General features: G+C 39.8%; 2 protein-coding genes across 5 annotated transcripts in view; both read left to right on the top strand.

Moving 5' to 3' along the window:
- The window catches only part of frem1a (Fras1 related extracellular matrix 1a), a 45,095-nt gene extending 24,418 nt beyond the window's left edge, over positions 1 to 20,677 (top strand). For 2 of the 4 annotated variants that reach the window (XM_056369306.1, XM_056369307.1), the window contains 29 exons: positions 343 to 687; positions 782 to 924; positions 2,932 to 3,128; positions 3,213 to 3,303; positions 4,191 to 4,358; positions 4,448 to 4,656; positions 6,640 to 6,733; positions 6,823 to 7,075; positions 7,700 to 7,903; positions 8,403 to 8,588; positions 8,672 to 8,868; positions 8,973 to 9,183; positions 9,718 to 9,862; positions 9,944 to 10,085; positions 10,485 to 10,680; positions 10,840 to 11,104; positions 11,767 to 12,184; positions 14,125 to 14,326; positions 14,407 to 14,551; positions 15,077 to 15,206; positions 15,389 to 15,461; positions 16,932 to 17,081; positions 17,245 to 17,441; positions 17,560 to 17,607; positions 17,694 to 17,891; positions 18,074 to 18,205; positions 18,699 to 18,814; positions 19,022 to 19,107; positions 19,744 to 20,677. In XM_056369306.1, coding sequence (XP_056225281.1) covers positions 343 to 687; positions 782 to 924; positions 2,932 to 3,128; positions 3,213 to 3,303; positions 4,191 to 4,358; positions 4,448 to 4,656; positions 6,640 to 6,733; positions 6,823 to 7,075; positions 7,700 to 7,903; positions 8,403 to 8,588; positions 8,672 to 8,868; positions 8,973 to 9,183; positions 9,718 to 9,862; positions 9,944 to 10,085; positions 10,485 to 10,680; positions 10,840 to 11,104; positions 11,767 to 12,184; positions 14,125 to 14,326; positions 14,407 to 14,551; positions 15,077 to 15,206; positions 15,389 to 15,461; positions 16,932 to 17,081; positions 17,245 to 17,441; positions 17,560 to 17,607; positions 17,694 to 17,891; positions 18,074 to 18,205; positions 18,699 to 18,814; positions 19,022 to 19,107; positions 19,744 to 19,946 — 5,144 coding nt within the window. In that variant the 3' untranslated portion in view covers positions 19,947 to 20,677. Of the gene's footprint in view, positions 1 to 342; positions 688 to 781; positions 925 to 2,931; positions 3,129 to 3,212; positions 3,304 to 4,190; positions 4,359 to 4,447; positions 4,657 to 6,639; positions 6,734 to 6,822; positions 7,076 to 7,699; positions 7,904 to 8,402; positions 8,589 to 8,671; positions 8,869 to 8,972; positions 9,184 to 9,717; positions 9,863 to 9,943; positions 10,086 to 10,484; positions 10,681 to 10,839; positions 11,105 to 11,766; positions 12,185 to 14,124; positions 14,327 to 14,406; positions 14,552 to 15,076; positions 15,207 to 15,388; positions 15,462 to 16,931; positions 17,082 to 17,244; positions 17,442 to 17,559; positions 17,608 to 17,693; positions 17,892 to 18,073; positions 18,206 to 18,698; positions 18,815 to 19,021; positions 19,108 to 19,743 lie in introns of those variants that run through there. The other 2 variants (XM_056369308.1, XM_056369309.1) reach the window with 2 other exon arrangements.
- Positions 20,678 to 20,988: 311 nt separating this feature from the next.
- Positions 20,989 to 26,033, top strand: LOC130164525 (leucine-rich repeat-containing protein 72). The gene is made up of 5 exons (XM_056369315.1): positions 20,989 to 21,098; positions 22,805 to 23,047; positions 24,482 to 24,673; positions 24,775 to 24,852; positions 25,660 to 26,033. Exons 2-5 carry the CDS (start codon positions 22,899 to 22,901, stop codon positions 25,850 to 25,852), a joined length of 612 nt encoding a protein of 203 aa, XP_056225290.1. The 5' UTR covers positions 20,989 to 21,098; positions 22,805 to 22,898; the 3' UTR covers positions 25,853 to 26,033.
- The last annotated feature ends 465 nt before the right edge of the window (positions 26,034 to 26,498 follow it).

Consider the following 26,498-nt stretch of genomic DNA (forward strand, 5'->3'; position numbering starts at 1 on the left):
GCTTGAATTTGTCCAAAACAGAGGACGCTGTCATAGCATATTAGCTGCATTGCACCATTCAGTTTTATCCCTGCACATGGTTTGCAGACAGTTATGAGACAAGAGCTGATACTGTACGAATATGTCTCATGAATAAACTGTTTTTTTTTCTTTTGTTTTTGTTTGTGGTTAGTAAACAACCAAGCTAGATTCCTTGCTGGCTCACGCTAACAGCTAGCGAGGCAGCTAACTAAGCTAGCTAACAAACTTCTTCAAGTTTCATGATATACAGTATGTAATACTTCTAAATATTTTCTTTAATTTGAATTCTGCTTCTATGTTATCATTTGATGTAAACTCCAGGCGGAAAGGGCTTCATGGTGACTGTCAATGACATCAGAGCAGGCGTGGTTCACTATCACCATGACGACAGCGACACAACCAAAGACTTCATTATCTTCCGTATCACTGACGGTCGCCATCAGACCCGGCACAAATTCCCCATCAAGATCCTGCCGAAAGATGACAGCCCTCCTTTCCTCATCACCAACATGCTGCTGGAGGTGTGCGAGGGCCAAACGGCTCTGCTGAGGGGCTCCACCCTCCAAGCCTCAGACATGGACTCCAGCGATGACTACATCCTCTATAACATCACCCGCCCCCCACAGGCAGGGGAGGTCATGAAGATCCCAGGACCAGGGCTCACAGGTCAGGAGAACAGACTTTATTGTCGAATCTTACGTGAAGTTTTTGTTTTTGTATTTAAACACATCCTGTTATGTTTGTGTTGGTTTGAATCCAGGTTACCCTGTCAGCCACTTCCTGCAGAAGGACCTGTCTCAGTCCATGCTTTACTATCGACACCTTGGGAACGAGGTGTTTGATGACTCCTTTGAGGTGGTGCTGTCTGATTTCCATGACCCCCCGAACCTGTCAGAGCCTCAAGTGGGTAACAATCACATCTCCAATAGATTCTTATATGAGAAATGCTTACTTAAAGGTCCATGTAGTATGAAGGTAGATGTCCATGTGTTGTTTGATTATTTAGAAGCCTGAGAGCGGAAATGTAAAACTACATTGAAATGGGATTTGGTTCTTAAAACCACAAATATATCTTCTTATGGATCAACAATACAAATTAAACACAGGAGAAGAGGAAGATATGGAGCTTCAAGTCTGTGTTGCATGATCATGAACAAAAAGTCTGTAGCACGGGAATAATGTGTGTTTCACTGCAGGCTGAGTCAGCTCAGTCAGTGAAGTCTAACTCTGATATACTACAGTATGACTATGACAGCAGTGTAGAACTAATCAGTATTATGTTACCTTCAGTATAATCTCATTAATTACTTTCATTGTTCTACATTTTTACCATTCCTCAGTTTCACACAGAAACAACTTTTCCTTTGACTTGCCGTTTGTGTGAAACACTGATTTAATGGACATTTTGAATTAAATTAAATCAGAAATAGAATCAGAATCAGAAATACTTTATTAGTCCCCTGCAGGAAATTGTTATGTTGCAGTGCTCCATTCCACATATACAAAATATAATTAAAAAATTATAAAAAATAACCCCCATATTCCAAATATATATTAAAAAATATAATAATTAATATACCCCATCAGTAATAAACAGTATTTACATAGTTAATATTTAATATTATGATATATATTAATAGTAATTTAATAAGAAATTTCGCTCACCTCCACTCTGCTATTATCACTTTCACTCCATAAATTGTAAAGGTGTACAGTTCACAACAGTGGCCCAGAGAGGTGTGAATGTGAGTGTGAATGGTTGTTTGTCTCTTCATGTCAGCTCTATGATAGACTGGAGACATGTCCAGGTGAACCCCGCCCTCTCCCAGTTTCAGCTTGGATTAGCTCCAGCCGCCCTGCGCACCTATCAGGATAATGGATCGATGTTTCCTGAATGTGTTTGTGTCTGTTTGCTTGTTTGTTTCCTTAAGTTGCAGTGCATCGAGCTCTCAAGGTACGAGTCTATTTGATTTGTGATGATGCTACTGTAGGTTTATTCAGGTTTAGCTTCAGGTGCTAGGTGGCAGTTTCCTGAAGAGGGTTAATGCTTAGACTTGAACCGACTGGTTGTATATTTATTAGCACAATGGGCTGATGAAAGTTCTGCTGTAGATACTTTTCTTTCATCATCAGGCCATTTGCTGATCATGTATATAGAGTGATTGTGAAAAGGTTGTCTTTCTCCCATTATTGCCGTACAGTTGCCATGGTGATGTTCTTTTATTCACTATAAGACAGAGTGGCTATTTCAGTGAGCAGAAGTGGATTTGGCTTTGCTAGATCAGTGTTAGTGAAAAGTCTGTCTGTATCAACAATCTCCACCAGCAACAGAGAAAACTCAACCTACCCAAGCGGAGCAGTTCCTGACATCTCCACTGGGTAGCCCCGGTGTGTTGAGACATTTCTTAAGAAGCTTATGTTAGCTACATGAGTCTGAAGCCACACTGTAACCCCCCGAACACAGAGTATGAATTAAGCTTAGGAGTCTATGGCCGTGCTAGCAGATCTGTGAGCTTCAACTGCATGCTTACATGCTTGCTCAACACGTAGTCACACCGATTCTTGTTAGCATTTCACTTGTCGGTGGCACCAGAGGGAAGGTCAGGGGATCCACAAATTCAAGGCCTGTACTGAATGTGGGGCACAAGATATTTTACCTAAAACCAAAATTGTCTACCTCAAGGGATCAGCCCAGTCATTCATCTTCTGGGGACCATTGATCTTTGTCTGCACCAAATTTCATGGCAATCCAACCAATAGTATCTGAGATATTTAATTATGAACTGAAAAGGTGCCGACTGTCTGATATCGTCATGTTGCTTACATGGCTAAAACAAAAGTTAATCCATGAAAAAACATCTTTAGTCTACTTTAATAATTTACTACAACAATCTACCATGGTGTCTTCAGGTGGTGATGGTCCACATAGAACCTGTTCCGGACCAGCCACCTAAAGAGGTTCCCGGTTCCACCCGGTGTCTCATGATCAAAGAAACAGAAGTGGTCCACATAACCCGACAACAGCTTCACTTTGTAGACCAGGAGTCCCCGGACAGCGAGCTGACCTACACCATCACCACTCCACCTTTCTACTCCGGTGCTCACAGGTCAGTTTGTCCTCACCTTCTGGAAACACTCTGTGAACTGTAGAGGACTCTGTCTGAACTGAGTGCTCTTGTTCTGATGTGCAGCACTCCTGACGCAGGGAGGCTGTTCCTGGTGGACAGCATACCCAAGTTCACCAAAGACTCCAACGCACCAGTGCTGAGGCTCTTCACGCAGGTAATCATGTAAAATCCCAATATATTTGAGGTCACGGGTGGACAAAGTACACAGCTCCTTTACTTGGGTCAGAGTATAGATCCTCCTGGTCAAATATGACTCCAGTAGTGAAAATTGTTAAAGTACTGGAGTACTTGATTTTAAAAATACTGAAGTATTCAAAAGTAAATTTTTTGTCAACACATTGTTGTATTGTTCCACATTTAAGGAACCTAATGACTTTGAATCAACCTACTGACTGACTGTCTGACTGACTGACTGACTGACTGACTGACTGACTGTAGAACCTGGAAAATAAAAAGACTGTAAGATATGATACAAAGACTGTAGACATGGACATAAAAACAACTGAATCAACATAAGGAGCCTTTGTTGTTTTCATATTTTTATTTTTAGTCAGTGATGAAGTCTGGTCGTGGTAAACACAGCAAAAAATTCAAACTAAATTAATATTTCTTTAGTTATAAACCTTCAAACACAGACTTCAGATCAGTGAAGAATCTTCTGCCTCATCTTTATCTAACGTCTCCATCGTTACGACACTGACAGGTTCGAACATGACTGACAGTGGAGGAGTTTGCTGTAATTGGTGTTTCTCCTATGATGAACACAAGGTGTAATCTATCACATTTTCAAAATAAAAGAAAATGTATTCCACTGACTAAAGGTTCTGCTTCAAAGTAAGAGTACTTCATAGAAATGTAGTGGAGTCAAAAGTACGAAGTCAGAAGTCTACAAAAAAAATAATACTATATTAATAAAGTACAGATAGTGAAAATAAATGAAGTACAGTGCTGAAGTAAATTTACTTTATTACTGTCTACCCCTGCTTGAGGTACATTTATGGGCTTATACAAAACTCATGTGTTTGTTTTGCTTGTTCCCAGCATGCAGTGAACTTCATGAAAGTGGCCTACATGCCTCCTATCATGGACATTGGCCCTTACCCCCAGTACATCCAGTTTGTTTTCTCTGTAACCAACCATCTGGGCAAAACAGTCACTGGGATCTGCTTCAACATCACTGTGATACCAGAAGACAACCAGCCACCACAGGTGGAAAACAACTTTCTATTCTTACCTCATTGACTTCATGTGGACGTGTGGCTATACATATACAAAAAAACATATACATTGTGTTTCAGGTGATCACCAACGCCCTGACTGTGGATGAGGGCGGGGAGCGCCGGCTTGGCCCAGAACACTTGCTGCTGTCGGACGTGGACTCAATGGAAGACGTCCTGCAGGTGGCGCTGCAGAGGGAACCGCAGCATGGAGCTCTGCAGCTCGGAGGCCTCCTGCTGAAGCCGGGCCAAGCTTTCACTGTGCACGACCTGAAAAGCCTTAAAGTTAGGTCAGACATCCTGGTTCATTCATTTCTTCATGTCGAGTCAGATCATCCTAACAGCACGAAATATATTTAGTGATTGACTGCTCTAAACGTTCTGGATTCATACTATTACTAAAAGCCTAGTAGCAGTTTCTCATTATGTGTAATTCACAAGAGAAGCATGATTTAATGTCTGCCAGACAATCGTCTGTTGTCCACTGCAGCTGTTTTAAATGAAAGCCAAGATCAGCCTTGGTAGCAATAAATTAATTCTATCACATTATCCCAAGATCTTGTTATCTCAGGACAATAGAGTCATGTTCATGTTGTGATGGAGCAATTATCAAAGGGTCATAAATATGTTATCAACAAGACAACAAAAAGTTGATCTTTTCCCAAATAAAGCAATTAAGTAAAGATTCATTTATAATTTATTTATATATTTTCAAACACTTTTCAAAAGAATTCCAGAATAAAAGCACATTATATCAAACAGGAAAGTTTATAACAGTACAGAGCAACGAAATAGAGTGATTGCACAAGTTTCTTGAATATAACTTGAATCAGTGTGTAAGCTCTTGTAAAGCCTGATATTAGAGGCGACTGCTGCAGTGTCTTTAAACACTCTCTGGGTTGGTAATGAGGAACTTTGTAATATTCTTATTTAATTCAAGAATATTTTGTTACATCTGTTGCAGTTGAATGTGTTCTGCATGAAACTGAAAACTGATGATTAATGGTAGCATATAGATAAAAAATGAAATGGGATCAAGTAAACACCCTCAAGGGACGCCATCGTTCAAAACAACAGGATCATGTGGATCTGAGGCTGAGTTAAGATCCAACAAAACCAAAATTGGGCTTCCCCACACTCAGCTTGCATTAGCATGTCACTTGGCACCTGTGTGTTTGTGTGTGTGTGTGTGTGTGTGTGTGTGTGTGTGTGTGTGTGTGTGTGCGTGTTTGTGTGTGTGTGTGTGTGTGTGGGTGGGGTGGCGGCAAAATGAGACACCCCACTGTATCAGGAACAACCACGGAGGGTGTTTTGAATGCGTTGGCAGGTGTTTATATGTCTGTGGACAGATTCTGTCACAACTGTGTGAGATACAGCCTTCAGACTTTACAGGTGTGTAGTTCAGATCAAAATGAAGGGTTTGGAGATGGGCGTGGTCTTATGGATTGCCATTTTAATCAATAAATAAATGAATACATTCATAAATAAATACAGCTGTGAAATAAATCCTGAAATAAATAAATTAGGTAATAAATATATAAATATATAAGTACATGCAAATTTGTGAGTAAACAAATAAATAAATAGCTATATAAATGAATGAATGAATGATTGAATAAATGAATGAATAAATAGCTTTTTACTTAAATTTTTTTTTAATTTATTTAAGGGGACTTTTATTTTATAATTCCACATTTATTTATTTCTCAAGACTTTTATTTACAAATGCCTCAGACTTTTTTTATTCCAAATGTCTCATTTATTTCCCAGCAATTTTTATTTCTACCTGTTATATTCAAATGAGTGGACGTGGTTATCTCACAGTTCCAGAGCAAATTGAAAGCTATTTATTTGTTCATTTATTTATTTCTTCATTCATTTATAAAGCTATTTATTTATTTATTTATTGACTCACTGAAATATTTACGTCCATAAAGGCTACATGTACATTACATAATTTATTTATTTCAGGATTTATTTACATATATTATTATATTTACATACATATTTATTTAATATTGATTAAAATGGCATTCCATATGGTCTGAACTTTGAGTGCTGAGTATTCATGTAATAACAAAGTAATAACTACTGAGTACTCATTGGTGGGGACATGTTGATGGGTGTGGCTGCTGGTCTGATCCGGTCTGATCCCATCACAAGATGGTCTCTAGTTTTAAGAATGGATTCAGTATTTAGAGTTACTGTTTAAATGTATATGTTCATTTCATGACTCATCAAATCTTTATTTCGTGTGTTATCTGTTGTTGCAGTTACAATCACGACAGCTCAGAAACTATGGAGGACGACATGGAATTCACTGCCACAGATGGAAGCAATTCAGTCAGTTTTGTCCTGCAAGTGAAGGTAACTGCTGTCCTTTGTAGTGAACTATCTTCATGGCTTCACACTGGTTCTCTGTTTCACCATAGTGACTTCCTGCGTGTCATCTTCAGGTGAATCCCGTTAATGACGAGGTCCCAGTGTTGGTTGCTGGTCTGAAACCAATTCTCAGCTGTGCGGAGGGAAAGGAGATAGTCATCACAGCAGAGTACATCTACGCTTCTGACGCAGACTCCGACAACAGCAGTCTGGCCCTATTGATTGCCCGGCAGCCATATCACGGTGTGGTGCTCAGAAATGGTGTCGTGGTCGATCGCTTCATCCAGGCAGACATTACTGCAGGGATCATCACCTACAAACACACAGGTAACAGCAAATATATCAAGACTTCTGTCAGAGTGAGGGTCTGTCATCCGCTTTAGTATAGTGGTTATAATGCCATTTGATAGATCATAATTCATTGTAGAATTTATAGATATAACTGATTATTTTCAATTTAGGGATAGTTTTTCCAGCACAATTCATTGAAAGGCAAAATACATTTAATGTGATACCCATGTGCCACTATTTACAGAGACCTGCCCCACAGACTTATTTCCTAATTCAATCAGTTTTCTTCATTTTAAGTTTTTTTTTTTTTTTTTTTTTTTTGCAGAGCCAGGTTAGCTGTCTTTATGCTAAGCTAAGCTAAGCTAAGCTAACACTGCACTGATACCAGCTCTGTACATAAGGGCACAGACAATGTTTGGTATCAAACTTCTCAGTCTGGGAGTATGGCTCGTTCAACTATTGCTACTACAATCCAAAAGTATTTGTATTTTACATCTGTATACACATGAAAGAAGCCATATTGGTTGAACTCATTCTCATGCTTTGGAGCTGTACATATATATATATATTTTACAAAGCGCATGTCCGTGTAACATGGAGTACATATCTTGGAACAGTCGGGACTGTCTCTGAAAGTGCTTTATATGAATGTTGTTGTAGGACTGGAGATTGGTCTCACTCCTCGCCATGACACCATCACCTTCGTCATTTCTGATGGAGAGACAGAAAACTCTGCTCCATGCTGCAGTGGAGGAAATCCCATCAGTACCATGAGTGCAGCTCAGTCCCGGCACAGCCTCCCTGTGTATGACCTCCAAATCACAGTGTTTCCAGTTGACAGCCAACCACCTTCGCTAACAACAGGTGGGTCATTCCAATCTCGGTCAACATTGTGCTGAGGAAAATAACACAGCAATGTAATTGTTAAACAGTTTTGGAGATGCTCTGACACAGTTGTCCATCCATCACAATGTGGCCCTTGTCAAAGTGGCTCAGATCTTTACTCTGACCCATTCTGCTACTTCCAACTCATTAACCCCAAGACTAAATGTTCACTTGGTTTCTAATATATCTCACCCACTGACTGAGGTGCCATTGTAATGAGATAATGTTATTGACTTCACCTCCCATGGTACAGGTGTTTTCACTTATCTGGCCTGATTGCACCTGATCTGAGGACTGTGTGGGTGCAGCTGTCAGGACCACTTAAACTTTAAGGATTCATATTGACCTTTTTCAACAAAGAAATACTGTTACAGAAAATTAATATGTAAAAATGTATCAGTTACATGTTCCATTATTTGAACAGTCACAGGGATTTTAGTTGTTTTAAATGTTTTAGAATTTTCTCATCTGTTTGTAGGAGACATCTTTGTGGTGAATGAAGGTGGAGCTGCCCCGATAACTGCTTCTCATTTGAAGGCCTCTGATGTGGACACTGTCCTGGATGAACTGGTGGTCAATCTGATCTCTCCACCCCAGTTTGGCTACATTGAAAATGTCCTGCCCAGTCCTGGCTTTGAGAAAAGCAACATGGGTATAAGCATAGGTAAGAATTGTCATATATCATTACATGGGTGAAAAGAAACAATTGATTTCATGTGTTTCTCTGTCTAACCTTTTATTTCACAGCTTCATTTTCATACAAAGACATCATTGACGGCCATGTGAACTACGTCCAGTCCAGACATGAGAGGATGGAGCCCACAGCTGACCAGCTCATGCTCTGTGTGTCAGATGGCAAACACAGCTCTGCCCATGTGCCCTTCTACATTATTATTAACCCAACAAATGATGAGATCCCAGAGTTTATGGCTCGCAACTTCACAGTAAGTTCTCATGGCCAGTCTCACTTTTTGAAAATCATAATAACCAGGAGACTTTTTGTTCACGAGATATGGTCCAATATTGATTGATGTCCTTCTGTGACGAGGTACGAGAAGGAGAAACCAAGCAACTGGACTCGTCGTTGTTGCATGCAGTGGATCTGGATGTCCCCAGGAATGTGCTGCTCTTCAGCATCGTCAAACCACCTCAGCACGGCATCATCATCGACCACAACAGTGAGACGCCAGTCAGCAAGAGACGAGAGGCTGATCCCCCGTCCCCTGTTGTCGACTTTACAATGACGGATCTTATTAATGGTACCTTTGACACGTCTGCGCTGTAGCCTCAGTTACAGTTTGTCTCAGTGTAGCTGTGGTCCGGTTCACAGTATCATGCTGCATTCATGTCCTGTGGGAAAGATGACATCAGTTTCCAACTGGAAATATGAAAGGGGCACCTACTTTCCACAAGAAGGTCAATGTGTAGTTACTCATGAAGAATACTTCAATACTTAAGTTCTTTTCTACCCTCACAGGGTGGAAAAGAGTGTTTGAATGTGTTTGCTCTGGCTGAAGGAGTCTGAGGAGGGAACCGGACGACAGACACTGAAACTGTTGATGTAAAGTGGAGTAAATAGTTTCAGAGTATTTACTGTGGATATGTGACAGATTCTTATGTCAACAGCAAGGAAATATCGACATACAGTACATGTACATTAAAAATGAACAGTTTTTTATCATTTTTTGTTAATGGTAGTATGAAATAAGCATGAAGTTCTTTATAGAATAATTCAAACTCACTATTACATTTTTCAACAAGTCATTAAAATCTGTGCCATCATTGGTTTGCAGGTATGGATCTGATGTACATGCACGATGACTCGGAGAATACGGAGGATAGCTTTACCATCCAGTTAACTGACAGCAGGCATCAACTCCAAAGACAAGTGATGGTTCAAGTGCTGCCAGTCAATGATGAGGAGCCTCACACCATAAGGTTAGACTAACACCTTCATCACACTTCATATTTAAAGTGTGTCATCACATGATTGACTGTAGAGAATCTTCTGTCCATTAGGAACAATGGGCTGGAGGTGGAGCCAGGAGAGGCCAGGCTCATCTCCAGTGTGACACTGTTTGCACAAGACAGTGATACTACCTCCTCAGAGGTCATGTACATGTTTGAGACTGTTCCTACCCAAGGACTACTTCAACTCAAGGTTGGTGCAATGATGTTAAATTTCAAAGAGATACACCAAATATTCTGATGTTATGTCCTCTGTCCTCGCAAGACAAACTCACAATGGTATGCTTTGGAAAAAAATCCATGGCAGCTTGGCAATGATTGTAATGATTAAGACTGATCAAATGGTTGTATTAAACTGAGGAAGCTGATTGGGCATAGAAAGCTGCTGTGGCCAATGGGTTTCATTTACTAGGACCAGGACAATCTACCATCAATCAGAGGTATTCTTGTAAAGAAGAATTGCACTATTTATGGAATTAAGTCCTAACTCCCGCAGCATTGGGATGTGCTGATTTATGGTGAGCTGCCAATGCAAACATGAGGAAGACACAGGAAGGTGCTGTGCTCCTAACTGTGACTGATCCTGTCTCAGGAAGGTCAGGACTGGGTGACGCTGACAGCTGGGAAAAACTGCACCCAGGAAATGGTGGACATGAACCTTCTGCGCTATGTGCACACAGGCCTGCATGCAGCGAAAACACAGGACTTCTTTGTCTTCCACTTGCTGGATGGAAAGAATCAATCACCCCCACAGCACTTCCACATCTCCGTCAGAGATCTTGAAAAAGGTACTAGAAGCCAGACATATATCCTTTATTAGACATACTCTAGGTTTGGAACAGATTTTCTACATGTGATATCCTCATGACTGCAAGGCCACATTTGTTTAACTGCCTAGTGTGAATCCATACAATTTTAATACAACCTTTAAATGTTTCCTTTACCAGGAAATATCGCCATCTCTGTGAAGCCAGTGAAGGTCAGTCGGGGCGATCGTGTGGTTCTCACTACGAACGTGCTGCTCGCCACAGACGGCGCAGAGAAACCTGAAGAGCTTCTGTTTGTCATCACTAACCCTCCTGCTCAAGGACACATAGAGTACATCAAGCATCCTGGACTGGCCATCTCCACCTTCAGCCAGATGGACGTAGCAGCTAACCTCGTCTCTTATGTGCATGACAACCGAGGCAGCACACCCACAGAAACCTTTCAGTGAGTCCAGGAGCTTCGACTTGTGATGTACTTGCTTTTTGATCAGACCGCAACAGCGGGACCATCCCTATAATTGTGAATGTCGGTGGCTGACTGACTGACCAACTGGCTGGCTGACTGACTGACCGACTGACTGACTGATGGTATTTTCACCACTGGTCAGTGGAGTACCGACCTGCAGTCTACATAGCCACTCTGGTTTCCCAGCTGCTCGGGAACTGCAGGGAAGAAGAGGAGCACTTCCAATACTCTGAACCTCACCTCCATTACAGCAAATAAGCTACTTTCAGTACATGTATCATTATTACTAAATGGGACAGAGGAATAACTAAACATAAGTTAGCAGGAGAGAGGGAGTGAGAGAGAGAAGTCATCGGACCAACTCTACATATCAAACAGAGGGAGTCTAATAAAAGTCTGTTATGTTCTGGAGTTGAAGTAAATAATGTAAATAAAGTAAAAAAAGACACTGTCTCTTCTAACTTTCTCTCTGAGTGATCATGTTACCGTAAATACAGCTGAAATCACAGCTCAGTCTTTGTCTTTCATTCATGTGTTTGGTGATTTTGTCAGACGATGTCACAGCTCTTGTTACTAGTGCAAAGGGAAAGGTCAAAATAAGTCAGATAGCCTAACACCCAGTCTGTTGTATGCTTTGACAGGTTTTTCGTGAGTAATGGTAAGACCAGCCGAAATGGAAGCTTTGAGATTGCAGTGGAAATGGTGGACCGGATCCTGCCGTCTCTGTCCTCCAACAAAGGCGTCACAGTCCCCCAGGGTTCCTCCATCATCCTGGGTCCTGACTGCCTGGCCCTGTCTGACCCAGACACTCCACCCAGCGGCCTGACCTTCACCCTCCTCCAGCCTCCACAGTATGGCAAGCTGCTTTTAGCTGGCACCACACTAACCTCTGGATCAAACTTCACCCACAGACACTTACAGGAGCTGGAGGTGTCATATAAACACAACGGGGGGCCGTCGCAGATCGATCGTTTCGCCTTCAATGCCTCTGACAGCACCAACCGAGGCTTCCTCCTGGACGGGCGCTTACATCTGGAACCTGTGTTTTTCACCATTCAGGTAGGTGATGATTTATTATGATTTATAAAGGCTGTGTGATGTGTGTGTCTTCCAGCTCTCCCAGCTGTTCATTTCCATCGTGGCTGTTAGCACACCTCACATCCTAGGTCTGTGAGCCAATGGGAAACGTAGGATACCCAGGTGTAATGCATCATTTCCTGAAGTGGCATTTTTCCCTAAGGACTGAATGGTGAACTGAATATATGTGATTGCAGCTAATGAACATGAACATCAATAACACTCACACACCAGAAGGTGGTGGTAATGTGCCAAATAGCTGTAGAACTGTTCATGTTTTACAGTAGCACACAAGGATTTACGGCACCCAGAATGCAAAATGAAATCATAGCATATCTTTCAGCTAATGACTGTAATGAAGCCAGTGTAGCCTGTAAAAGCCTGTAATCTATGTCATGTTTTTGAACGGCTGCATAATTTGCTCCATGCAGGCTAAGTAAAATTTCCATTGAAATTAGTTTACCATTAAAGCATCCCCTTTTCTTCTTTTAAAAATCATCTGCATAATATAAAATGTATATGTAGCTGAATTACGTTTGAAAACTGATCTGTTTTGAGTTGTTCTGCTTTATGATACATTGTTTTAGAGGTAAAACATACACATTGGTGTAGTGAAGCGGAACTTCTGGCCCAACATGTACCTGGGTTCTCTGCCCAGTCCGGCCCATATACTTTCACATCTGGGTAGATTCTGGCTGTTATCCTCCTGTAAGATTTTCTGTATGTGTGCCAAAATTGGTCCAGATGTGGAGGTAGCATGCTAAATATCGGGCTGTGGAACTGGGTGTGTACTGGGCCAGCCAGGGTTTCATATGTCACAAACCTCAGAAACCACTCCTCTCTACTTGTGGGGACGGGGGGCGGGGCTAAATAAACCTGAAACTTAGAACTAGCATTAGCACAACCACTAACACTGTGTCAGCCACTGCCAGTTACAAGCTAACAAACAACATAAACAAATAAAAGATGCTAACTACGCTAACGGTTCTGATCCGTCTGCTAGTCTCTGGTTCTGGTCTCAGACTCCTCCTCTGAGTCTGGGTCTGACTGAGGCTCAAACATGTGGCTGAGTCTCTCTGATGTTTCCTCCTCTAACCATCTTGATACTCTCTGCTCTTTCACCTGTCCACCTGGAGCCAGCAGGTGGTGGGCGGGGCTCAAGGCCTGATCCAGGTTTCTCAATCAGGAAGTAAGAGGAGATGAGCTTCAGACCCAGTTTAATGTGTGAAAACCACGATAAACTAAATATGAATCATAGCAGAGGATTTTACAGAGTTTAAAACATGACTGGAGGAACTATAAAAACCCTGCAAAAATAAATCTGTAGACGTTTTTCCCAGCAGAAATTTTAGCATGTCATAGCAGGAAAATCATGGGTGTAAATGATAACTATATTCAAGGGGAGCTGGTTCCAGTGAACATGATGGCTCACTGTCATGTTTACTGGAACTTGATGGAAACGAGCCTTAGTTAATGAAATTAGTTTCACTTGTGATTTTCCTGCTATGACAAGTCAAAATGTGTGCTGTGAAAAAGGTCTGTTGGCTTTTATATTTTTGTAGAAGTTTTATTTTATTGTATTTGCTTGTTTTGTAGCAATAAAAGAAGTGACACACTTAAATCAATTAAAACACACCTTACTTCTTCCTTCCACTTGGGTCACAGACCTGGGTCCTCAGTTGAGGTCTGCAGTTAGACCCCTCTCGAATGTTCCCTATGATCAACTATGTGTGGGGCAAACACTATATGCAGCATTAATGCTGTGCTGTATCAGTATGCAATGGAAAACACATGCAGCATTTTTCAAATCTAGATAAAGTTAAATTTATGTTTATCATATGGACTGTCACTCAAATCCAAAGGACTATGACATTCATGTTAACCAATATCTATTTTATGAACAAACTGTATACGATTTTCAGATCAAGCCTTTGGACAAATCGCCTCCTGAGGTTGTGAAGATACTGCCTCTCTGGAAAGCTGAGGTTTTAGGTGACGGACGATCTGGGATCTTCCTGTCATCCAGGGAGCTGAAGGCCCAAGACAGCGACAGCAGAGAAGACGAGCTGATCTTCTGCATTGTTCGCCCACCCTACTTTGGTTACCTAGAAAACATTACTACAGGTCTGAAAAAGAATGTTGTTTTCATCTACGCTTCAGCTTAACGTGCATGAAGAAGTAAGTCTTTCTCTGTGCTGTTGCAGGTGGCTTTGTGCCACAGTGTTTGTCTCAGGTGGAGCTGAGCAAGAGAACCATCATCTACATCATCAATCCAGAGAGGGATTCTCTGTCAGACAGCCTGGAGTTCAGAGTGTCTGATCCTTTAGGGAACACTGGACCCTCTCACATGTAAGGAAAAACTACAATCATCGCCTCGTGGTTGTCTGCCTCCTCCACTCAGACTAGTTTCAGGTTACATCCCTGTTTATCCAGAGTCATAGAAAATATGAATCATTTGTGTGAAATTTTGTCATAATTACTGTGAAATCTTTAATAATAGCTAAAAAGTGTTTTGTGAGGTCACATTGACCTTGACCTTTGACCACCAAAATTTAATCAGTTTGTCCTTGAGTCCAGATGAACGTTTGTACCTAATTTGAAGAAGTTCCTTCGAAGCGTTAGATATTGCGTTCAAAAGGCCAAAACTGTGTTTGATGAGGTCACCACAACTTTGACCTTTGACCACCAAAATCTAATCAGTTCATCCTTGAGTTCTACTGAAAGTTCTGTAAAGGCGTTACTGAGATATCGCGTCCACAAGAATGGGACAGACTGATGGACGGACGCAGATGGACAACCCGAAAACAATACTGACTTTTATGGCATATTAAATGAACATTTTCATCTTCACCATGCTTGACCTTGTCATTGCAGACTTGAACTCAGGTGGTCCAGTGTGCAGCTGTCTCAATCTCAGTACTCTGTGTGTGAGGATCAGAGAGGAGTTTCTCTGGACATCATCCGGAAAGGAAACTTGGCAGAGTCTTCATACATCACTGTGAAGGTCTGTAGTCAGCTCTTACTGAAACTGAACAGCTATTATGAATTTTCACATTATATACTAATTTGATCACTGTTGGCTTACTTTTTTTTTCAGGTTTTCAGTACTGCTTTATGCTTTACGATATTTGGATTTGTTATTGTTACCATATTCTTGGCCCTCAAACAGATTTTTTCTTTATTTAGGTGAAGGAGGTGACTGCAATGGCTGGAAAAGATTTCTTCATGAGCCCTTCTTCTCTCATTCAGTTTGATCCAGGTATGTGCTCATTGATATGGAAATCAACATCATTATGCTGCTTTTTGAGTGAATGTTAATGCTCAACTAGTATTTTGCTAATGCCCCATTCCATCTGAGTCACACAGGAGATGTTTGGTGCTCTCCACAGGAAGGTTAAGGAAGCAGTTGGACACTGCTTTTCACTTGAGGCGGGGAAGTTAGCTAAACTTAAAGGTCCATATAGTCTAAAGGTCTCTGTCCATGTGTTGTTTGATCATAAAGCAGGTCGAGGTTCTATATTAATACTGTGAAAGTATCAAAGCTTCAGTCCACAGAGAAATGCACACAGCCTGTATTCAGAAACTGAGCCTTAAAACCAGCCGTCAGGACTTCTGGAACTTTGTGATGTCACAACAAAGCAGTCACCACTCTCAGCCAGGCCCCAAGCCCCGCCCACCTGTACCCACCATCCAACCTTGCAGGATTTGGTTTCTCTGAGTGATTTTACCTGAAAGCTGCTATATTTTTATTGGATCACTCAGAAAACAGTCAGCAAATCAGAAGAGAGGCTCAGAGCCTCCTCTCCTCTGATTGGCTCACCAACCTATTGTTACTAGAGCTCCAGAGAGAAGCCTGAGAGAGGAGATGTAAAACTACACTGAGATGGTTGTTGGTTCTTAAAACCACAAATACAATTTCTTATGGATCAACACTTCAAATAAAACACAGGAAAACATTATACCACTCATCCTATTTCTTAAAGCCCTTTCACTTGTAAAACCAACGCATGCCTGTTGAAAACACAGAATCTCAAAAACATTAACTTCCCCACTTCTGTTAAATTGCACCACACAGCTTCTTCACTGAGTTTGAAATGGTAAATATCTAAGCTTCTTATATTTTGCAAGGAAAAATAATATGTGTACAGTATACTGTATATAGAGTGTCAGGAAATGCTAAAATATGTACATGTGATCAAATCTACTCAATACAGTTTTAAGGTAAAGTGTACTTTTATTGATCCCCCATAGAGGAAATTCAAATTTGACACAGCAGCTCAAAAGAATAACAGTGCAAGGAGAAAATGTAATAAGAAATAAAATAAGAATATAATAACAAAAAGGCTGTTCTGTATATGTGCAATATAAAAAAAAGTGCTTGTTGTAGTTGATCCCAATTATATTGTAATATACAGATACTATCAACCTTTTTCCTGTAATACAATAACTTTTTTCTCATAATTTGAACTTTTCTTCACAAATCATTATTATTTTTTCTTACAGTGGCCCTAAAAATGCTCTATTGACCCTCTGAGAGGAACACCATTGTCGTACTGTCATATTTTAAAAAATGCTGCAAGTAAAATTGTTATTGCTACTGTTGTGCCACTACAACAAATATAGTTCATTTCAGTAATTTACAGTGTCTTGCAACATAAACGGTGCCAACCTGGAAAAGTCACAATAAATCAGAGCTGTACCAAGTCTTGTGATGTTTGTCTCCGTGTAGGAGTATCAAAGAGGAGCTGGCACATAGACATTATTCAGGATCACCTTGAGGAGGCTGAAGAAACGTTTGAAGTGGTGCTCGTCTCCCCGGAAGGCACAATGATTGGCAGCATCAGTGGGGCTCAAGTCACCATCAGGGACGCTGGAAGAGGTAAAAATAAACCCCAGCTGTGTCTTTTTGAGGTCCTAGAGTAATGTATTTTAGTTACAGTGACATTTTTCAAAAGATGGTGCCAGTGAATCTGATTAAGAACTCAGGTAATCAATATATGCTCAAAGATAGTAACGTGGCGGTTAAATCTTTAACACCACAGGTCAGTGCAGGCTTAAACAGGATCGGAAGGCTCCTGTCCTTGGAGGAAAAGAGATTAAGTCAGACAAGTACCCCCAGCATGGATCCATTCAACTAGAGAAACTTCCCTTAGGCACTGAATCAGGCATCTGGACCCGTGGAGACAGCATCTCCAGGCCCCCGAAAAAGAAACTCAGAGTTATGGGCAATCCAAAGTCTGTGAGTACCTACACTTAAATTTCAGCATTGCAAGTGACTTTATTCAAGCTGGCATTTGTCATTATTTGTTGTGGCGTTGTTCCATTTAAAAATTTCTATAAACTGTTTCATCTTTCAGATTGCACCTTCATCAGTTCTTCACAATGGGACAGAAGTTATTTACACGGTAAGCAGCAGTAACAGCAGATACCAACCTGACCTAACCTTTCAAAGTCAGAAAATCCCTAATTTCTTTTGTCTTTTTGATTCCAGTATCACGGTATCATGCAGGTTCAAGTAGAAGATGACACCTCCCCATCCAGGAAGGGCAGAAAAGCAAACATCCGTGTGGTCAGCAGAGGGGGACAGCAACAGGTGTCAGCAGTGCGAACTAAATTAAGACTGGATCCTCAAAGAAAGATCTCAAAATCTCAAAGAACTGGACTGGCCAACGCACGTGTGAATACAAATGTCAGTTTGTTTTCCGCTTCTTGGAAAATGTGCTTGATGTCTCGTTTGCCAAGATCTCAATTTAATTGTATCCATACCAATATGGGCACTTTCTACCATCCATTAGAAAATGTTTGACTTTGTTTCATAAATATTGTGCATATTGGTCATTCCACACTTTCCACAATTTTTGTGGTCGATAGGCTGCAGCTGATAATGCCATCCCCAAGCCCTGTGTGCCAGAATTGATGGGACTCCTGCATTTCAACCAAACAACCAGCCAGCTCTTTCACTGCAATGGTGTCTCCTGGAAACCCTGGGCGCCAACTGATCAGGTATTCCAGCTTCACGACACAGGGAAACCTACCTGTAATACAAGCATACACAGACTTCTTTGCTTGATACGAAATTTGCCAAGATAGAAAAGTAAATTGCAAATTTCTCTTTGCTATTATGGACCAATAACATTGATCTCTGGTTAATCCTAATCCAGATGGAACCCATCAATTAATGTGAGATACAGTTTTCAAGGGAGTAAATGGGAGGTTCAGAGCATCAGGATCAACAGCTATATAGAATAGGGTGTCATCTGCATGATGATTAAAATCAGCACTCTGCTTATGAATGATGACCCTTAGTGTTATACATAAGGACTGAAAAGTAGCGGATCCAGGATAGAACCTTGCAGAACTCCATAGAGATTGATGGATGTTACTTTTTGAGTGTTTTTTTCTTTCCTCTTAAAATTATTTCGTAACATTTTCATTTGGAATTATTTATGTTCACTTAAAATGTTGATATGTTTGCACATTCGTTCTTCAAACACAGATGGTGAGTGCTCAGATGTGTCCACGGGGCTGGACCTTTCATGGTGGCCACTGTTACATCCTCAGCACTGAGCACAAAGCCACCTGGAGCACAGCTAACAGAGCCTGCAGGGAGAGGTACACTTCAACACTGTAAACTGACACAATGTCTTTGTTAAAGGATAAACAGACGTAGAGAGAAATTGCGAGGCAGAAAGCATGGGCATACATTCTTCGGATTAGCTGCCTGTCACACACAAGAGCTGTATAATCGAATTGATATGCTCTATAAACTACCCCCTCCAAAAGAAAACACAGATTTCCTTTTTCTCTTTTTTATTTCAGATATAAAGGAACTCTTGCAAGTGTGCTCTCTAAAGTTGACATGGACTGGCTGTGGGACTTCAGCGGAAGAAAACCATTCTGGATAGGTGGGTATTTTTTGTTGCAATGGCATTTCCTGATGTTTAAACTGTTAAAAATGTATAGATTATATTAAAGGGGCACTCCTCCACCCATATGCAGATGTAATATATGTATATATATTGAATTTCCGTACATGAAATATATGTGTATAAAAAATAAAACCATATATGTAAAAATGATATATTAAGCTTATTAGACATATACGTCTAGCCAGTACAAATATGTATGTTTATCTGTGTATGCTTATATTCTAGACATACGTATGTTATGTAAACATATCCATCCCATTTTTACACTACAGTACCAGTCAAAGTTTTGGACACTATTGGAAAGTGTGTCCAAACCTTTGACTTTTAGGCCTACTGTATGTTGTTTTAATAAATTTGCATATTTAAATGAAATATATACATATATATGCACAATGACTCTTGGGATAGGTTGGGTTAGGAAAAGTATGAGTACTAATTAAAGAATTACATTTTGTTTTATTAACTTGTTCTCTGTCAACATGGAATAGATGGTGTTCAATATTTTGCAGTAGGACTGAAAGTTTTATGAATTACATCATTAAATATATTTTTCCATTGTAGATTACAACTTGTTTACACTGACTGACTTTTTTTTCTCCTATACTGTAAAAGGTCTGAATGACAGAGAAGGCCAGGGACAGTGGGAGTGGGTGGGCGGCGAGCCAGTCGGCTACACCAACTGGAAGAAGACTCCCCCTCAGTCAAAAAAGAGGGGAAGCAAAAACTGTGTCCTGGTGTGGAGGAGGGCAAAGTGGCAGATAAGGGACTGTAAAGCCGGCAGAGGTCACCGCTTTGTGTGTTCAGTCAAGACTTGAATTTGACTTTGTGTACGGTATCGCAGCCACAGAACCTCCTCACTGTGCTGTTTCAGAAGAGTTGACTGATCCTCAGGACGTCTACACTGCACAATAAGACAACTCTCCAACAAGGATCAGTGGGAACTTTGCTGGAACGGTTTCTATGACTTATAATGAACTTTGTGTCTGAAAAATAACCTTCTACACTGAGTGACATTGTTTATACAGCATTTATTCTAATTAGCCACTGAAAGTATTGTTATATATGTAAAGCTCGCAAGAGATTTTTAAAAATGTATTTAGTGTCTTTTACTTATTTTAGACAGAACCAGGGTTGGATCGCCAAGTCCCAGGGTTCACTGATTGTCAGTTGGTTTGTGGTGTAGGTCATTTAGTTTTAATTTCCTGCAATGGTATCGAAGTCGTCCTTTGTCCAAACTGAGTTATCTTAATTTATGTTGTTCTTACCCTGTACATATTCCTAAATGAATTTGTGATTAATCAAATTACCACAAACCAACTGACACATGCTATTCTGGCAGAGGAGCAGTTTTTGGTTTCTATGTGGACAAGCAGAAACATAATGAAAGAGCCATGTCTGTGTACACTGGACTTGTTGGGAATTTGGGGGCAAAAGGGAACATTCACAGTCAGGGTCAACATAAACATGTTTATTTGGACTTGTAAACAGAAAAAAAAGCATCATAATAAACCTGAAGATAATCTGTGTAAATGAAGCGGATGGAATATTTTGCATAATGCGTTCATTCATTTTTGTTCATTCAGTGTTATTAATAATTTATATAAATTATCCATAGATACAGCTGCACTGTAAGTGATCATACATGAATGTTGTTGTGAACATTAATGCATTGTGTCTGATCAGTAAAACGACTTTCCTCTAGTGCATTTCATGTTAACATTTCCTCATTAGTTTTAAGCCTCATTTATAAGATGTTGTTTTCCAGTGTTTTTAGAATTCAACACTATCGAAGTTATTTAGATCTGGGCCAGTGGGTCCTGCAAAAACCACAAGGTTAAGCAGCAATGTGATTATCCCCATCATGTGATCTACAGCTGGGGTATGAAAGGAGGCTTTTTATATGAGCTGTAAGCAGTTCTCAGAGGTTTGCATGCGCTGGAAGGATAAACCGTCTCCTCCACAGCTCGGTGAGTCCAACTCAAACTGAACACATACACTTGTATGTGATGGATCTATATTTGAGTGTTTGACAGTAGTCCCAGGAAATTTGAAATATTTGTCGACTTTGTTATTGTTGATCACTACTGTAGTAGCAGTGATAGTAAAAAAAAAGTTCTAGCAGCATCTAGAGCATCAGTCGTCAAGGGGAACGTCTTTAAAGCTTTTGACTGATAACTCATCACCAGTGTTGAATGGAACGGAATCCTTCGTAGGTAACTTCCTAAGAGCATTAGCAGCTGCTCGCTGTACAGTTTATCATCAGGAGGCATGGGTGGTAGCAAACACTGTCAAAATCTATCACTCACAGTTTCTTTAGTGTATTCCCAACACACAGAGTAATCTTATTTTGAGTCATGTTAATCTTAATATCAGTGTTTCTAAGTGTTAAATCCAGAGGAAGATTTCAAATTAAGAGGCTTTTCAGGTGGCATAACAAATCAGGAGGTCAGCGTGTTCTCTGGCTGTGAAGAGCCTCTTTCATTTATGGGCTGTTTTTAATGGAAAGAGATTTTTTTTTTAAATGTAATTTATCTTATATTGAAGTCATGTCATTGTGTCAGATGGCTAACCAGGGAATCAGGTAACCCTCACTCTACTGTCTGTGTGAAATGTGATTTGTACACTAGTTGAAATGTTCATTTCTGTTCTTGTACTAATTAAACAAATGTGATGTGTGTTAATCAGTCAGCTTTAGAGGCGTTGGTACAGACCGGGTGATGGTTGTAACATTTTTGACATTTCTGTCTGTATCTTTTAAGCTAGTGTGTTCAAAATGTGAAACAAGTTAGTTCCACGTGTCTGCTGTTCAATGGTGTCGGTGTTATCGCTGCCATGTCTGTGGATTAGGCTCAAACTCAAGGAGTAAAATGTTACAATTCACCTCATCATCCAGGTTAGTGTAGCATATCCTGGGGTGAACAACTTTCAACTCAAAATGAGTTTTTTCCTTCTAAAATAGACTGTCTGCCACAGCAAGCTACTTCCTCACATGTGGAATAAGGACCAAACTGAGCAGGTATAGAGTGAATCAGGTGGTTCCTAACTTGTTCCTGATTGGAGAAATGAGAAGATTTACAAATGACCAATGTTACAGCCGTCCCCAGTCTATCCTGCTTTTGGACAAAACCAAGCTAGCTGCTTCCCCCTGCTTCCTGTCTTTATGCTAAGCTAGGCTAATCACCTCCAGCTTCATACTTAGCACACAGACATGAGATTGATTTTATATTATGACCAATTTTTCATATTTTTCTACCTTAATAGCTGTATAATAGCAGATGACATATTCAGTATTAGTCCACATAGAGCTGGAAGAACTGGGCAATAATGTTGCAATTATTTGCCTGACAAAGGAGTTATATTTTTCAAGGCTATTGTATGGGACTGGTGTCAGATAGATAGATAGATAGATAGATAGATAGATAGATAGATAGATAGATAGATAGATAGATAGATAGATAGATAGATAGATAGATAGATAGATAGATAGATAGATAGATAGATACTGTTTTTATCCCCTAGGGGAAATTCCAGTAAATGAATATTAGTAAAGTCATATTGTTGTGCAGGTGTTGTGTAATTTGTCGGTTCTCTTCAAGTCATGGTGTTTTAGTGAAATAATAATCAAGTCCTTCCTGTGGCATAATGTCTTTAACACATTTGTTGTTTATTCAAGGTTTGATCATGGCATAATCATCTGACTTCTCTCCTAATCTTCATCACTACAAGTGAAGAGGAGCTGAAGAGACTACAGTGCTGGGCTCTTTGTCATGGATCATCACAGTCAATCCAACCACGTCTCTAGTTTCCAGTGGCTTTCTTTCGCCTACCAGGGCCTGACAGAAATCCCTTATGAAACTATCCTCGCACAGACAGACACTCTGGAGGTGCTGGACCTGAGTTACAATCTGCTGGATGAGTATCCTTTTTCTTACTAACCACAATCTGAAGGAGCAACTTACAACAAGCCGATCTCTGCCATACATAGTCTGCACCCTGCAACATAGGCAATCCAACAGAAGCTTAGGTCCAAAACTTAGGTTATCTTAAAGAGAAGTACAAATTAAAGCTGCACAAGTCAATATTTTTATACTACAATAAAACCTCTTTAGCTGCTGAATGCTCACCGATGTTCACCAGCTGCTCTCGGACCGAGGCTGTCAGCTGTTTGCTGCTGCGCAGGTCGTGTGGTGGGTTCATCTGAGGGATTTTTACTGAAAACAGCAACCGGCTGCTACTGGAAATGAGGTTAATGAGAACAGGTTTCTGAACCACGCTAGAGCACTAAGGGTCACTGCAGAGTTAGATGATATAATCTCATTTACATCAGACACAGTCTTTTTGAGCCATTGTTACTGTAAAAACATTGATTAGTGCAGCTTTAAAGACCAAAAATGCTGCTACTTGTCTGTGGCTGTGACAGAAATGTAATATATGACATATAGGCCCATTTATTAAGAGGGATGTTTCCATGTCACCTATATGGCAATTTATTACTATCACATATATACATCCTCTGGATATATGAAGGCATACGTTTATAACATAAATGAAATACCCATAGTAAGATTAATATATACAGTACCACACCTTTGACAATAATGTATATGAATTTTTGATATGTTGCAAGCACATACAGTATATTAACAGTATATATTTAATTTATATATGCACATTTATTAAAACAAAATATATATACCAGTCAAAAGTTTGGATACACTTTCCCATTGTTGACTGGTACTGTAGTGTAAAACCCTACTGTATATAGTATCAACATACTGACAGGCTTTGGGATGGATATATTTACATAACATATGTCTACAATATTAGCATACATAGAAAACAAACATGTTTGTATGGGCTACTCAGACATGTCAGTATATAATTGTTCAAATTTCTAAAAGGTTTTATAATTGATTCTGATATATATGGTGTTATTTCATATGTACATATATTACATTTGTGTATGAGGCTCAGACTCAGACTTAGATTTGCAGAATAAGAATGACCCATTTTGTAAATCAGACATAAATTAACCTCCGTATTTATTGACCACATCCCTCAAAATACTGTAGGTGGATTTTCCATTGATTACACAAATAAACAGGCATTATAATTAGATTAGATTAGATTAGATTAACTTTATTAATCCCACAACTGGGAAATTCATTTACCACAGCAGAAAAATAAACATCTATAGAATAAACATCTATGGAAATATACATCAAAAATATACCAAATATACACTAATAAATACAATATACACAATGCACATGATATGTACATGAAAAAGTCATTTTAAATTGATATTAAGCCACAGCTGCTGTAGTTCAGTGTGTTCTCCTTCATTCAGTCTGTATTGGAACCCGGCTCTGCTGAGTCAGCTGGAAAAGCTCAGCACTCTGATTCTGGACTGTAACAACTACACGTCTCACGTGAAGTTCCCCTACATGCCCAGCGTGACCACCGTGTGCATCAACAAGAACAAGATCAACAATCTGCCTGTTTTTGTGGAAGAAATCCGACGAAAGTTCCCGAGTATCAAGTGAGTGTGTGTGTGTGGGGTTGTGTGTGTCGTTTGTAGAGAGGGTCTGTTGCTGTTTTTACACTTCTCTCTCTCGCTTCTCTTTTTTCCTTTAAAAACAGGATCCTCAGTATGATGAACAATGACGCAGCACCGAGCTATTTCAACGGGGGTAGTCTGACCCAGTACAAAGACTATAGGTGAGCACCGAGGTCCGACCTTTGACCTTTCATGAGAACATAGACAAGGCTCTCTGTATTTTTGCTCTACTGTTTAACTGATTGGACTGTATTTTAACTGCTTTTGAAAAATAATGTTGCAGGTTGTAACTTGACTTTCTGGTGTAACCGCTTCTTGGAATTCAGTGATTTTAACAACCTTTTTACAATTAAAATGTGAATATTTAAAAGCCTGATTGAATTATTAGATAAAGCATGACTGCTTTTAGGTCAGTAAAAATGAACAGATAAATAAGCAAATGATTAAATAAAGGATCCATTACTTCACATGCAGAATCAAGCATTTAGCTCATCATGTTGGAAAACAAAATGTAAATAAAATAAATACACAAATGAACAATCCAAGAAGTGTGGTTTAGTAATTTTACTTTTTTGCTGTCACAGGGGTTGAGGTTGTATTTTAGTCTTGTTGTAATCCTGCTTCAGTATCAGTATTTCTCAAAATCTTGAAATCTTAGAATGTTAAAGAATGAAAATGCAGATGTTGTATGACAGATGTTCATCTGAAATGTGGAAGCTCCAGCTGAATGGAACCACTGGTGCGGCGGTTGGTACGGTTTTTAACTTGAACAATGGCGCCCCCATGTGGCTCATTAGTTTAAGCACACAGTGATGATCAGGCTGCTGGTTATCTCTCAATCCGTTAAGTGCTTCCTTTTTCAAGTTTTTTTTATTCTTGCCAATCTGCTGAATCCACAGTATCTACGATAAAGTGGATCCGCATACTACACATCTGGCTCACGGTGTTTTTCCTCTTTGCCTTCTTAGACAGTACGTCATCAGTCAGATCCCAGGTCTGGAGATCCTGGATGACACAGAGGTCCCGGAGAAGGAACGAGTCCAGGCTAGAAAGACCTACAGGCTGCATCAGAGCAGCCACAGCAGCAGGAAGAGGAAAGAGGATTCATCCAGGAAACACACACTCATGGCGAAAAAGTCAAATACTGTCATCAGACAATAGAGTAAACGAGCCTTTTCATCATTTCCCTTCAGTATAATAATGTCAACATCATACACAACGTCTGTTTCTGTAGCTGCTTTTTCTAACGTGTATTTGAAGCTGCACTTTACTCATCATATTCAAATCCAAACACCATGTTTTACACAGCTGTGCTATCAAATAAAAATGGAAATATTCTTCATTTCATGTGTTTCTATACTTTTCACCACAATTCAGACCTAATTGACATTTTTGGTTTGGAAAGTTTTGTTGTTGTTATTGATAAATATTGAAATCACAAGGGTTGCTATTTAAAAAAAAAAAAGGGATAAAGAAACTAAAATCATTAAAGTAATAAAACAATTTTAAATTTGGAAATGATTAGGAAATGAACTGAATATGAATTTGCTACAAGGTCAGTTAGACAATATGTATGAGGAGAAAACTAGAGGGGCCTTTATTAGATCAAGATGTTAATGGTTCAAACAAGGTGAGAAAAATACAAACTATTGTGGGGGGTTAGAAAAGAGAAATTCTTAATTTGCAAAAATAAGTAAATGAATGATTAATGGCAATGGTAACTAATGATCCCTGTGCATCTTCTCACATTGAATCTTTCTTAGACAATATTTCAATGAATACAAACTAAATAAACGATGACTTTAGA

Source organism: Seriola aureovittata, chromosome 23 (assembly GCF_021018895.1).
Source record: "Seriola aureovittata isolate HTS-2021-v1 ecotype China chromosome 23, ASM2101889v1, whole genome shotgun sequence".
Classification (NCBI taxonomy): Eukaryota; Metazoa; Chordata; class Actinopteri; order Carangiformes; family Carangidae; genus Seriola; species Seriola aureovittata.